Genomic DNA, 15,812 nt, shown 5'->3' on the forward strand with positions numbered 1-15,812 from the left:
TTGTGCACGGTCAGCTTGGAGCACCATGTAAGGGTAGTAACTTTATGAGTTTTGTTTTGGTGGATACTGGAAGGGAAGCAGCCTTTGTCCCCTGTGTGTTATCCTACAAAGCCCCGTGCGTTGGCCTACCAAAGCCCCGTGCGTTGGCCTACAAAAGCCCCGTGCGTTGGCCTACAAAAGCCCCGTGCGTTGGCCTACAAAAGCCCCGTGCGTTGGCCTACAAAAGCCCCGTGCGTTGGCCTACAAAAGCCCCGTGCGTTGGCCTACAAAAGCCCCGTGCGTTTATGCCCATTTCCTAATCATTGGGGTTTTACATGCTGGTACATGTGTTACATTGATATAGCTGTGTCGGCATTAGTCTGGCTGAAAAATTTATGTCCTGTCCTTAGAGCAAAAAGCAAAGAATTCTGGGGTCAACTAAAAAGGAATACATTTTTCTTCTGGCCTAGCTATGCCACTTAGTCCAAGTACTGTATCTCAATTTGAGAAGCATGCAGAACCTTTTGGAAAAGCCAGTGCTTTGGACTATGATGCAAACATTTGAGGGTTCTCTCTCCTTTGTAGGATGGGATGAGATAGTGCCAGTCAAAATGTTGTAACCAATTAACTGGTGTACAGGTCTGGGCTGGGGTCATTCTGGGTAACCAGGTAACTGGTGTACAGGTCTGGGCTGGGGTCATTCTGGGTAACCAGTTGGTGTACAATTTGTGCGCCGCCTCATTGGTCTTCCGGTCGCGGCCGGCTGCAACAAAGCCTGGGATCAAACCCGGGTCTGTAGTGACGCCGCTAGCACTGCGATGCAGTGCCTTAGACCGCTGCTCCACTATAGAGGCAGATAGTGCCCTACTTTATGACCAGGCCCCAGAGTGCACTTTGAAGGGAATAGGGTTCTATTTCGGATGCAGACCACATGTCGGTTTTCATTACTCATCTATTAAATCACAGACATATGACTTTCTCTCTCTCTCTCTCTCTCTCCCTCACAAACGGATGAGGTAGTTACAGTCTCCCTCCTCAGACACACTCACTCCTTTTTTAGGCTTTCGGTTGAGGCTGTTACGTGACCTCTTCAAGAAGGAAGACTGTCAATTCAGCACTTCAGATTTTTCCATATGTGTCGGGGGGGGGGGGGGGGGGGAGCGAGAGCAAGGGCGTGCGAGAGAGAGAGAGCAAGCGAGAGAGAGAGAGTAAGGGCGAGAGAGAGAGTAAGGGCGAGCGAGAGAGAGAGAGAGAGAGAGTAAGGGCGAGCGAGTGAGCGAGGTGTCAGAATGGAAAGCGGAATAGTTTGGAGTCACTCTAAACCTTCTTGATGGACTCAGGCAGGCCGTAATATCAGTCAGCCATATTCCTGAAGTCACTCAGGCCTCACATTCTAACTGTAGATCTGGTCTCTGCTTTGATTGTGTCCGAAATGGCACTCTATTCCCTACTTTCGGCCAGTCAGACACAGCCTTGTTTATTAACAGTGTATCTAGACTCCCTCACTGTACCATCACTATCTCCAGTTCAGACACTCCCTCACTGTACCATCACTATCTCCAGTTCAGACACTCCCTCACTGTACCATCACCATCTCCAGTTCAGACACTCCCTCACTGTACCGTCACCATCTCCAGTTCAGACACACTCCCTCACTGTACCATCACTATCTCCAGTTCAGACACACTCCCTCACTGTACCATCACCATCTCCAGTTCAGACACACTCCCTCACTGTACCATCACCATCTCCAGTTCAGACACACTCCCTCACTGTACCATCACCATCTCCAGTTCAGACACTCCCTCACTGTACCATCACTATCTCCAGTTCAGACACACTCCCTCACTGTACCATCACCATCTCCAGTTCAGACACTCCCTCACTGTACCATCACCATCTCCAGTTCAGACACTCCCTCACCATCTCCAGTTCAGACACTCCCTCACCATCTCCAGTTCAGACACTCCCTCACCATCTCCAGTTCAGACACTCCCTCACTGTACCATCACCATCTCCAGTTCAGACACTCCCTCACTGTACCATCACTATCTCCAGTTCAGACACACTCCCTCACTGTACCATCACTATCTCCAGTTCAGACACACTCCCTCACTGTACCATCACTATCTCCAGTTCAGACACACTCCCTCACTGTACCATCACTATCTCCAGTTCAGACACACTCCCTCACTGTACCATCACTATCTCCAGTTCAGACACTCCCTCACTGTACCATCGCTATCTCCAGTTCAGACACTCCCTCACTGTACCATCACCATCTCCAGTTCAGACACACTCCCTCACTGTACCATCACCATCTCCAGTTCAGACACTCCCTCACTGTACCATCACTATCTCCAGTTCAGACACTCCCTCACTGTACCATCGCTATCTCCAGTTCAGACACACTCCCTCACTGTACCATCGCTATCTCCAGTTCAGACACTCCCTCACTGTACCATCACTATCTCCAGTTCAGACACTCCCTCACTGTACCATCACTATCTCCAGTTCAGACACTCCCTCACTGTACCATCACTATCTCCAGTTCAGACACTCCCTCACTGTACCATCACTATCTCCAGTTCAGACACTCCCTCACCATCTCCAGTTCAGACACTCCCTCACCATCTCCAGTTCAGACACTCCCTCACCATCTCCAGTTCAGACACACTCCCTCACTGTACCATCACCATCTCCAGTTCAGACACTCCCTCGCTGTACCATCGCTATCTACAGTTCAGACACTCCCTCACTGTACCATCGCTATCTACAGTTCAAATCAGATTTGTCAAATTTCATAAAACCTTTTGAGGATCCGGGGACCCATGCCAAATCTTCAGTCTCCTGATGGTGAATAGGTTTTGTCGTTCCCTCTTCGCGACTGTCTTGTTGTGTTTGGACCATGATATTCCGTTGGTGATGTGGACCCCAAGGAACTTAAATCTCTCATAACCTGCTCCACTACAGCCCCGTGGATGAGAATGAGGGCATTTCTCGGCCCTCATCTTCCCGTAGTCCACAATCATCTCCTTTGTCTCGATCACATTACGCTAGAGGTCGTTCAGACACCCTCACCAAACAGTATTGGTTCCATGTCTGTGTGTGACCTGAAGTAACCACTACAACCCGTCTTGTTGCGACAAGGTTTCACTGTTAAATAGCTGCAACAGCAGCTGATACGCAATAGATGAAACGGACAGGATAGACGGTGGCTTGGTTAGTTCAACACCTCTATATCTGTCGATGCAGGAGATTCTAACCAAACATAAATGGTTACCATGTCTTTCATTTCCTGTTAGAAATTAGCTGTTGGCTTGACATAAAAAAATATATATAAAAAAAAAAAAACGTTTTAATTCAGTAGGGAGTTTCTAGGAGGAGTAAATACCACATGCCTCTGTAGGTAGCAGGTATGTTATCCAAACCCCAGTCCGTCAAATTACATATGCTTCGCTTTATTTAAATCACCCAAAGTGATTTTAATCTCATTTAATGGATTTTCCAACAGAATTAGAAAGCAAGACATCTCAAACCACTCCTCTAACTAACATGGTCCAAACACACCGAGACAGTTGTGAAGAGGGCACGACTAAACCTATTCCCCCTCAGGAGACTGAAAAGATTTGGCATGGGTCCTCAGATCCTCAAAAGGTTCTACAGCCGCACCATCGAGAGCTTTCTGACTGGTTGCATCACTGCCTGGTATGGCAACTGCTCGGCCTCCGACCGCAAGGTGCTACAGAGGGTAGACGGTGGCTTGGTTGTACATCACCAGGGCCAATCTTCCTGCCATCCAGGACCTCTATACCAAGCGGTGTCAGAGGAAGGCCCTAAAAATTGCCGAAGACTCCAGCCACCCTAGTCATAGACTGTTCTCTCTGCTACCGCACGGCAAGCGGTACCGGAGCGCCAAGTCTAGGTCCAAGAGGCTTCTAAACAGCTTCTACCCCCAAGCCATAAGACTGCTGAACAGATAATTAAATGGCTACCCAGACTATTTGCATTGCCCACCCCCCCTCACACCGCTGCTACTCTCTGTTATTATCTATGAATAGTCACTTTAATAACTCTACCTACATGTACATATTACCTCAACTAACCGGTGCCCCCGCACATCGACTCTGTATCGATACCCCCTGTAAATAGTCTCGCTGTTGATATTTACATTTACATTTTAGTCATTTAGCAGACGCTCTTATCCAGAGCGACTTACAGTAGTGAATGCATACATTTCATACATTTTTTCCCCCCGTACTGGTCCCCCATGGGAATCGAACCCACTACCCTGGCGTTGCAAACACCATGCTCTACCAACTGAGCCACACAAATAATTACTGCTCTTTAATTATTTGTTACTTTTATTTTTATCTGTATTTTTTTAAACTGCATTGTTGGTTAGGGGCTCGTAAGTAAGCATTTCACTGTGAGGTCTACTACACCCGTTGTAATTCGGGCGCATGTGACGAATACAATTTGATTTGTACGGTGTTCAGTGTAAATAAATGTATTGTGTTTTCCTGTGGGTGTCTGGTCTTGCTAGCTACCTGCTAAGGATGGGATAAATTGTCACTGCTGTGTAAACAGGTGTGGTGGGTTCTTTCATGATACTGTGTGTTTTATGGTTTAGTAAGCATGGTATATTCTGGTATGGTACTGAGGGTGAGTATAGTATATACAGTACGGTCTAGTTATATTACTGAGGGTGAGTATAGTGTATACAGTACGGGCTAGTTATATTACTGAGGGTGAGTATAGTGTATACAGTACAGTCTAGTTATACTATCTTACTTGCTGAGGGTGAGTATAGTATATACAGTACAGTCTAGTTATATTACTGAGGGTGAGTATAGTGTATACAGTACGGGCTAGTTATATTACTGAGGGTGAGTATAGTGTATACAGTACGGTCTAGTTATATTACTGAGGGTGAGTATAGTGTATACAGTACGGTCTAGTTATATTACTGAGTGTGAGTATAGTATATACAGTACGGTCTAGTTATATTACTGAGGGTGAGTATAGTGTATACAGTACGGTCTAGTTATATTACTGAGGGTGAGTATAGTGTATACAGTACGGTCTAGTTATATTACTGAGGGTGAGTATAGTGTATACAGTACGGTCTAGTTATATTACTGAGGGTGAGTATAGTGTATAGAGTATGGGCTAGTTATATTATCTTACTTGCTGAGGGTGAGTATAGTATATAGAGTATGGGCTAGTTATATTATCTTACTTGCTGAGGGTGAGTATAGTATATACAGTACGGGCTAGTTATATTACTGAGGGTGAGTATAGTGTATAGAGTATGGGCTAGTTATATTATCTTACTTGCTGAGGGTGAGTATAGTATATACAGTACGGGCTAGTTATATTACTGAGGGTGAGTATAGTATATAGAGTATGGGCTAGTTATACTATCTTACTTGCTGAGGGTGAGTATAGTATATACAGTACGGGCTAGTTATATTACTGAGGGTGAGTATAGTGTATAGAGTATGGGCTAGTTATATTATCTTACTTGCTGAGGGTGAGTATAGTATATACAGTACGGGCTAGTTATATTACTGAGGGTGAGTATAGTATATAGAGTATGGGCTAGTTATACTATCTTACTTCCTGAGGGTGAGTATAGTATATACAGTACGGGCTAGTTATATTAATGAGGGTGAGTATAGTATATAGAGTACGGGCTAGTTATACCATCTTACTTGCCGAGGGTGAGTATAGTATATACAGTACGGGCTAGTTATATTACTGAGGGTGAGTATAGTATATAGAGTACGGGCTAGTTATACTATCTTACTTGCTGAGGGTGAGTATAGTGTATACAGTACGGGCTAGTTATATTACTGAGGGTGAGTATAGTATATAGAGTATGGGCTAGTTATATTATCTTACTTGCTGAGGGTGAGTATAGTATATACAGTACGGGCTAGTTATATTATCTTACTTGCTGAGGGTGAGTATAGTATATACAGTACGGGCTAGTTATATTACTGAGGGTGAGTATAGTATATAGAGTATGGGCTAGTTATATTATCTTACTTGCTGAGGGTGAGTATAGTATATACAGTACGGGCTAGTTATATTACTGAGGGTGAGTATAGTATATAGAGTATGGGCTAGTTATATTACTGAGGGTGAGTATAGTATATAGAGTATGGGCTAGTTATATTATCTTACTTGCTGAGGGTGAGTATAGTATATAGAGTATGGGCTAGTTATATTATCTTACTTGCTGAGGGTGAGTATAGTATATAGAGAATGGGCTAGTTATATTATCTTACTTGCTGAGGGTGAGTATAGTATATAGAGTACGGGCTAGTTATATTACTGAGGGTGAGTATAGTATATAGAGTATGGGCTAGTTATATTATCTTACTTGCTGAGGGTGAGTATAGTATATAGAGTACGGGCTAGTTATATTACTGAGGGTGAGTATAGTATATACAGTACGGGCTAGTTATATTACTGAGGGTGAGTATAGTATATAGAGTATGGGCTAGTTATATTATCTTACTTGCTGAGGGTGAGTATAGTATATAGAGTATGGGCTAGTTATATTACTGAGGGTGAGTATAGTATATAGAGTATGGGCTAGTTATATTACTGAGGGTGAGTATAGTATATAGAGTATGGGCTAGTTATATTATCTTACTTGCTGAGGGCGAGTATAGTATATAGAGTATGGGCTAGTTATATTACTGAGGGTGAGTATAGTATATAGAGTATGGGCTAGTTATATTACTGAGGGTGAGTATAGTATATACAGTACGGGCTAGTTATATTACTGAGGGTGAGTATAGTGTATAGAGTATGGGCTAGTTATATTATCTTACTTGCTGAGGGTGAGTATAGTATATACAGTACGGGCTAGTTATATTACTGAGGGTGAGTATAGTGTATACAGTACGGGCTAGTTATATTATCTTACTTGCTGAGGGTGAGTATAGTATATAGAGTATGGGCTAGTTATATTACTGAGGGTGAGTATAGTATATAGAGTATGGGCTAGTTATATTACTGAGGGTGAGTATAGTATATACAGTACGGGCTAGTTATATTACTGAGGGTGAGTATAGTGTATAGAGTATGGGCTAGTTATATTATCTTACTTGCTGAGGGTGAGTATAGTATATACAGTACGGGCTAGTTATATTACTGAGGGTGAGTATAGTATATAGAGTACGGGCTAGTTATATTACTGAGGGTGAGTATAGTATATAGAGTATGGGCTAGTTATATTATCTTACTTGCTGAGGGTGAGTATAGTATATAGAGTATGGGCTAGTTATATTACTGAGGGTGAGTATAGTATATAGAGTATGGGCTAGTTATATTACTGAGGGTGAGTATAGTATATAGAGTATGGGCTAGTTATATTATCTTACTTGCTGAGGGTGAGTATAGTATATACAGTACGGGCTAGTTATATTACTGAGGGTGAGTATAGTGTATAGAGTACGGGCTAGTTATATTACTGAGGGTGAGTATAGTATATAGAGTATGGGCTAGTTATATTATCTTACTTGCTGAGGGTGAGTATAGTATATAGAGTATGGGCTAGTTATATTACTGAGGGTGAGTATAGTATATAGAGTATGGGCTAGTTATATTACTGAGGGTGAGTATAGTATATAGAGTATGGGCTAGTTATATTACTGAGGGTGAGTATAGTATATAGAGTATGGGCTAGTTATATTATCTTACTTGCTGAGGGTGAGTATAGTATATACAGTACGGGCTAGTTATATTACTGAGGGTGAGTATAGTATATAGAGTATGGGCTAGTTATATTACTGAGGGTGAGTATAGTATATAGAGTATGGGCTAGTTATATTACTGAGGGTGAGTATAGTATATAGAGTATGGGCTAGTTATATTACTGAGGGTGAGTATAGTATATAGAGTATGGGCTAGTTATATTATCTTACTTGCTGAGGGTGAGTATAGTATATAGAGTATGGGCTAGTTATATTATCTTACTTGCTGAGGGTGAGTATAGTATATAGAGTATGGGCTAGTTATATTACTGAGGGTGAGTATAGTATATAGAGTATGGGCTAGTTATATTATCTTACTTGCTGAGGGTGAGTATAGTATATACAGTACGGCTAGTTATATTACTGAGGGTGAGTATAGTGTATAGAGTACGGGCTAGTTATATTACTGAGGGTGAGTATAGTATATAGAGTATGGGCTAGTTATATTATCTTACTTGCTGAGGGTGAGTATAGTATATACAGTACGGGCTAGTTATATTACTGAGGGTGAGTATAGTATATAGAGTATGGGCTAGTTATATTACTGAGGGTGAGTATAGTATATAGAGTATGGGCTAGTTATATTACTGAGGGTGAGTATAGTATATAGAGTATGGGCTAGTTATATTATCTTACTTGCTGAGGGTGAGTATAGTATATACAGTACGGGCTAGTTATATTACTGAGGGTGAGTATAGTATATAGAGTATGGGCTAGTTATATTACTGAGGGTGAGTATAGTATATAGAGTATGGGCTAGTTATATTACTGAGGGTGAGTATAGTATATAGAGTATGGGCTAGTTATATTACTGAGGGTGAGTATAGTATATAGAGTATGGGCTAGTTATATTATCTTACTTGCTGAGGGTGAGTATAGTATATAGAGTATGGGCTAGTTATATTATCTTACTTGCTGAGGGTGAGGGTGAGCAACTCCTCTGCTGCTCTTATCTTGTTCTGTGCCTCCACATGGGTCATGTCTTCTGCGTTGGTCTCTCCAATGGACACCACCCAATCTCCCACGCCCACACCGGCCTGGGCAGCCTTACCCCCGGGGGTCAGCTGTAGAGGGAGAGAGAGAAGGGGGGGGGGGAGGGATTGTGGTGCTCAACAGGGGCGCTCACTTATACAGAAATATAGACCTTTGGCCTATTAAACCCAGCCACTGACAAGAACACATTACGATTACCTGTGAAATCCCACTGAACATTCAGCCTCTGGTTCATCCAACAGTATAGTTGTACAAGTACATGTGAACTAAAAAGAATCACCTAATATTTCCGTCTCTCAATATTTTCAGGGTTAAATGGAACAAACATCTGTCATAAACAACACAGTGCTTATTAGAATACGGTTCAAAGACAAGCATGTAAATGGTATTGTTCTGAAGCTAACCTACTATAATTGATACACAACAAAGCAATTCGTGTTAATGAGTCAGTAACAGGGCTGACCTAGAGGGAAGACCAGGAGGAAATCTAGTCAGTAACAGGGCTGATCTAGAGGGAAGACCAGGAGGATATCTAGTCAGTAACAGGGCTGATCTAGAGGGAAGACCAGGAGGATATCTCGTCAGTAACAGGGCTGATCTAGAGGGAAGACCAGGAGGATATCTAGTCAGTAACAGGGCTGATCTAAAGGGAAGACCAGGAGGATATCTAGTCAGTAACAGGGCTGATCTAGAGGGAAGACCAGGAGGATATCTATAATTACAGGGCTGATCTAAGGGGAAGACTAGGAGGATATCTAGTCAGTAACAGGGCTGATCTAAAGGGAAGACCGGGAGAATATCTAGTCAGTAACAGGGCTGATCTAGAGGGAAGACTAGGAGGATATCTAGTCAGTAACGGGGCTGATCTAAAGGGAAGACCAGGAGGATATCTAGTCAGTAACAGGGCTGATCTAGAGGGAAGACCAGGAGGATATCTATAATTACAGGGCTGATCTAAAGGGAAGACCAGGAGGATATCTAGTCAGTAACAGGGCTGATCTAAAGGGAAGACTAGGAGGATATCTAGTCAGTAACGGGGCTGATCTAGAGGGAAGACCAGGAGGATATCTATAATTACAGGGCTGATCTAAAGGGAAGACCAGGAGGATATCTAGTCAGTAACAGGGCTGATCTAGAGGGAAGACCAGGAGGATATCTATAATTACAGGGCTGATCTAAAGGGAAGACCAGGAGGATATCTAGTCAGTAACAGGGCTGATCTAGAGGGAAGACCAGGAGGATATCTATAATTACAGGGCTGATCTAAAGGGAAGACTAGGAGGATATCTAGTCAGTAACAGGGCTGATCTAAAGGGAAGACTAGGAGGATATCTAGTCAGTAACGGGGCTGATCTAGAGGGAAGACCAGGAGGATATCTATAATTACAGGGCTGATCTAAAGGGAAGACCAGGAGGATATCTAGTCAGTAACAGGGCTGATCTAGAGGGAAGACCAGGAGGATATCTATAATTACAGGGCTGATCTAAAGGGAAGACCAGGAGGATATCTAGTCAGTAACAGGGCTGATCTAGAGGGAAGACTAGGAGGATATCTAGTCAGTACCAGGGCTGATTTAAAGGGAAGACTAGGAGGATATCTAGTCAGTACCAGGGCTGATCTAGAGGGAAGACCAGGAGGATATCTAGTCAGTAACAGGGCTGATCTAGAGGGAAGACCAGGAGGATATCTATAATTAGAGGGCTGATCTAGAGGGAAGACCAGGAGGATATCTAGTCAGTAACAGGGCTGATCTAGAGGGAAGACCGGGAGGATATCTAGTCAGTAACAGGGCTGATCTAAAGGGAAGACCGGGAGAATATCTATAATTACAGGGCTGATCTAAAGGGAAGACTAGGAGGATATCTAGTCAGTACCAGGGCTGATCTAGAGGGAAGACCAGGAGGATATCTAGTCAGTAACAGGGCTGATCTAGAGGGAAGACCAGGAGGATATCTATAATTACAGGGCTGATCTAAAGGGAAGACCAGGAGGATATCTAGTCAGTAACAGGGCTGATCTAGAGGGAAGACCAGGAGGATATCTAGTCAGTAACAGGGCTGATCTAGAGGGAAGACCAGGAGGATATCTAGTCAGTAACAGGGCTGATCTAGAGGGAAGACCAGGAGGATATCTATAATTACAGGGCTGATCTAAAGGGAAGACCAGGAGGATATCTAGTCAGTAACAGGGCTGATCTAGAGGGAAGACCAGGAGGATATCTAGTCAGTAACAGGGCTGATCTAAAGGGAAGACCAGGAGGATATCTAGTCAGTAACAGGGCTGATCTAAAGGGAAGACCAGGAGGATATCTAGTCAGTACCAGGGCTGATCTAGAGGGAAGACCAGATATCTAGTCAAAGGGAACATATTGGTTAATAACAGGATCAGAGAGAAGAAAGTGCACACTTAAAAACCTTCCAGGGCCTAGTATGTTCACACCAATCAATCAAACCAGTGAACAGACATGTCCCATCTTGCTCTTAACAGTAGCTAGCGGACCCCAGTAGCTAGCGGACCCCAGTAGCTAGCGGACCCCAGCAGCTAGCGGACCCCAGTAGCTAGCGGACCCCAGTAGCTAGCGGACCCCAGCAGCTAGCGGACCCCACCAGCTAGCGGACCCCAGCAGCTAGCGGACCCCAGCAGCTAGCGGACCTCAAAGGACTTTTAACACCGTGTTGACTAAATAAACATACACAAAGTCATCAAGGGGATTGACGTTCGGGGTCTGTTATCACCGGCTAATGATTTGTAGAGGGAACCTAAGGGCTCTGTGCCTGACAAGTTCTCTCCGTCTGTGTGTGTGTGTGTGTGTGTGTGTGTGTGTGTGTGTGTTCAACCAGATGGTTCCCTACGCCACAATGAGGACATGAGGTAAGAGTCTTAATCAGCACTATGACATCACTGCTTATGATCCACTACAGATGTGGACCGAAGCTTTTATGAGCTAGCGTCACCACTCATCTGTTACCGTGGATTATATTTTGGGGAAAAGGGAAATGCCGAGTTAGTTGCACAACTGAATGCATTCAACCAAAACTACAGCGCATTCAGAAAGTATTCAGACCCCTTCCCCTTTTTCAGAAATAGCTTATTTACATAAGTATTCAGAGCCTTTACTATGAGACTCGAAACAGGTGCATCTTGTTTCCATTGATCATCCTTGAGATGTTTTCTACAACTTGATTGGAGTCTACCTGTGGTCAATTCAAACGATTGGACAGGAAAGGCACACACCTGGCTATATAAAGGTCCCAAAGTTGACAGTGTATGTCAGAGCAAAAACCAAACCATGAGGTCAAAGGAATTGTCTGTAGAGCTCCGAGACAGGATTGTGTTGAGGCACAGATTTGAGGAAGGGTATCAAAAAAATGTCTGCAGCATTGAAGGTCCCCAAGAAAACAGTGGCCTCCATCATTCTTAAATGGAAGAAGTTTGGAACCACCAAGACTCTTCCTGGAGCTGGCCGCCGGGCCAAACTGAGCGATCGGGGGAGAAGGGCCTTAAGTCAGGGAGGTGACAAAGAACCCAATAGTCACTCTAACAGAGCTCCAGAGTTCTTCTGTGGAGAAGGGAGAACCTTCCAGAAGCACAACCATCTCTGCAGCACTCCACCAAATCAGACCTTTACGGTAGAGTGGCTAGACTGAAGCAACTCCTCAGTAAAACACATGACAACCCGCTTGGAGTTTGCCAAAAAGGCACCTAAAAAGGACTGTCATGACGCTGACTCTTTCAGTGAATTGGCTAGCAGAGATGTGAACAACCCCCCACCCTATATGTTAGGAGGAAGGGCAGTATTATGCCCTTACGACCATGTCCCTCCGCTCTCCCTGACCATCCCAGAAATGTGAGAATTGAACAATATTCCTATTTTGGAGAACGTGCAAACGGTTGGTTGGAGAAGCCTGCTACGACCCGGTCCGTTTTGTTTCATGTTTGTGACCTCATGAAAGACAATACAGCCACATTACCATAACTCTGTTTATACAGGTGCCTCAGTTATGAGGTTTGCATCTAATTATTGTATAAAATGAATGAGTAAAGATGAAACTATTTGCGACATGATGTAACGTAATGTATGGCTAACTAAATTATATTAACTAGCAGTCCGACGCGGCACCACAGGTCACCTAACTAACTAGATGATATTAACTAGCAGTCCGACACAGCACCACAGGTCACCTAACTGACTAGATGATATTAACTAGCAGGATTATACAGCACCACAGGTCACCTAACTAACTAGATGATATTAACTAGCAGGATTATACAGCACCACAGGTCACCTAACTGACTAGATGATATTAACTAACAGGATTATACAGCACCACAGGTCACCTAACTGACTAGATGATATTAACTAGCAGCCCGACACAGCACCACAGGTCACCTAAATAACTAGTAACTAGTAACTAGATGATATTAACTAGCAGTCCGACACGGCACCACAGGTCACCTAACTAACTAGATGGTATTAACTAGCAGCCCGACACAGCACCACAGGTCACCTAACTGACTAGACGATATTAACTAGCAGTCCGACACGGCACCACAGGTCACCTAACTGACTAGACGATATTAACTAGCGTGAATGATATTTCAGTGATGTCATGTAGATTAATTGGATCATTCCTGACATGAGTTACAGCCACATCACACTCAGTAGGGAACAGGCTGCATACATGAACCTTAAAACCACACGTGCCCTCAGAGTCCCTGCCCTGCCAGGCATGCTGCAGCAGGGTCCCAAATGGCACCCTCTCCGCACGGGGCTCTGGTCAAACGAAGTGCACTATATAGTGAATAGGGTGGCACTTGGAGACGCATCAAAGTGTCCTTTAAAAAAAAAACATCAACAGAGGCTGTTAATACACACGCCGGAGATGGTATGAAGAGAGAGGAGACGCCAGAACGTGTTTAGTAAGGACCTTACTCAGCCTTGTGTCGGAGGCTTAACGAAATGTGTCAAAGTCTCAGATCACTGAGAGAGTACAAAGTGTTCAACATCAGATCACTAAATAAAAAGGAGAGCGAGCCAGAGAAAGCCAAAGCAAGGCTGAACATCACAGGGCTGAACCCCGGCTGGAATACTGATTTCTGTCATGTAGACATCGTCTGAGTCACAAATGGAGCCCTATTCCTTATCTAGTGCACTACATGGGGACTTATGGTCCATAGAGCCCTGGTCAACAGTAGTGCACTACATGGGGACTATGGTCTGATTTGGGATGTAGACCCTGGTCGGCGTAGACATCGATTACCCCGTCCTATCCTGTTATTGATCCCTTTAGACTATTGGCTCATAAATGATCAGAGGATTCTAGACCCTAAATCATTGGTTTCTGGCGTGTTCCACTAAGCTATACGATTCAACTGCTTTGATTCAGCACATTAAAAAACAGACTGAGAGAAAGTCTAGTCCCATAGCGGAGGATACAGTTCCCTTGTGGAGTGGTTTCATTTCACCTTCCCTTGACTGCAGAGTACTAGAAGAAAAGAAAAAGCCAGGTCGTTCGAGATTGATGTTGAAATTAGACGTCTACCCATGTCTTGAGGATGTTGAGAAAGGCCCTCAAACACAGCCACTAGGGGCAACATTGAGAGCTATTACCATCAAGTAGGTTTGGGTAATCCCACGACGGCCACGGGTAATCCCACGACGGCCACGGGTAATCCCACGACGGCCACGGGTAATCCCACGACTGCCACGGGTAATCCCACGACTGCCACGGGTAATCCCACGACTGCCACGGGTAATCCGCCATGGGTAATCCCACGACTCTGGAAGGTTGTGGATCAGAAGGTTGTGTGTTCGGACCAGTCGTGGACAATAGGTTTCTATATCCCAAGCCTTAACCCTTCAGAATGAGTGTCTAAAAACGTAACCCTTAACTTGGAAATGGGACGATACTCCTACATCTGTGTAACACTGACGATTGAAGAACGTGGATACAATTCTGCGGTCAGGCAGCTTGTTGAAAATAAGCATCTGGTTTGGTTTGTTTTCAGGGGGGGGGGGGGGGGGGGGGAATAAATACGTCAAAAACATCAAAATATAAGAACATTAAATTTATTCCTCATGAAAAACGACTTTTAACATCGAGTTAATCCCCTATGATCTACCCAGGCTGGAAACAATTAAAGATACAACTAAAAAGGTGTTTTTACAGCTTCTCTGCATCTGTTACAGAGAAACACATCACCACCACATGCAGGCCCCTCAGGTGACTGGTATTCTGAGGCGGCATGGGCTGAGACAGAGAGACAGAGACAGAGAGAGAGACAGAGAGACAGAGACAGAGAGAGAGACAGAGAGAGAGACAGAGAGACAGAGACAGAGAGACAGAGACAGAGAGAGAGACAGAGAGAGAGACAGAGACAGAGAGAGAGACAGAGAGAGAGACAGAGAGAGAGACAGAGAGAGAGACAGAGAGAGAGACAGAGAGAGAGACAGAGAGAGAGACAGAGAGAGAGACAGAGAGAGAGACAGAGAGAGAGACAGAGAGAGACAGAGACAGTAAGGCCGAGCAGAGCAGGTTATAATAGAAACCAGTAGAGACAGTAAGGCTGAGCAGAGCAGATTATAGTGAGTGGTGAGAGATACAGCGTGATTAGTAAGAATAAGTGAAACGGTAGAGAGAGGTAGAGGCAGCAGAGAGTGAGTGAGTGAGTGAGTGAGTGAGTGAGTGAGTGAGTGAGTGAGTGAGTGAGTGAGTGAGTGAGTGAGTGAGTGAGTGAGTGAGTGTGTCCGAACAGTGATGGACACCAGCACCTGTGTCAGTGGCTCAGGTTTAGATCACAGCTGTTCCTGTACTTCAGAAGGAAGGTGGCATGCCTGCGTCCCAAATGGCACCTTATTCCCTATAGGGCCCTGGTCTAAAGTAGTGCACTATATAGGGAATAGGGTCCTGGTCTAAAGTAGTGCACTATATAGGGAATAGGGCCCTGGTCTAAAGTAGTGCACTATATAGGGAATAGGGCCCTGGTCTAAAGTAGTGCACTATATAGGGAATAGGGCCCTGGTCAAAAGTAGTGCACTATATAGGGAATAGGGCCCTGGTCAAAAG

The 15,812-nt window shown here is 44.2% G+C and overlaps 1 protein-coding gene across 6 annotated transcripts in view; it reads right to left on the minus strand.

The window, feature by feature from the left end:
• Positions 1-15,812, minus strand: part of pdlim7 (PDZ and LIM domain 7) — a 92,516-nt gene that overhangs the window by 48,267 nt on the left and 28,437 nt on the right. For all 6 annotated transcript variants that reach the window (XM_082974885.1, XM_082974887.1, XM_082974886.1 and 3 more), the window contains 1 exon segment: positions 8,664-8,815. In XM_082974885.1, coding sequence (XP_082831011.1) covers positions 8,664-8,815 — 152 coding nt within the window.

The sequence above is a fragment of the Salmo salar genome, chromosome 05, assembly GCF_965601325.2.
Source record: "Salmo salar chromosome 05, fSalSal1, whole genome shotgun sequence".
Lineage (NCBI taxonomy): Eukaryota > Metazoa > Chordata > Actinopteri > Salmoniformes > Salmonidae > Salmo > Salmo salar.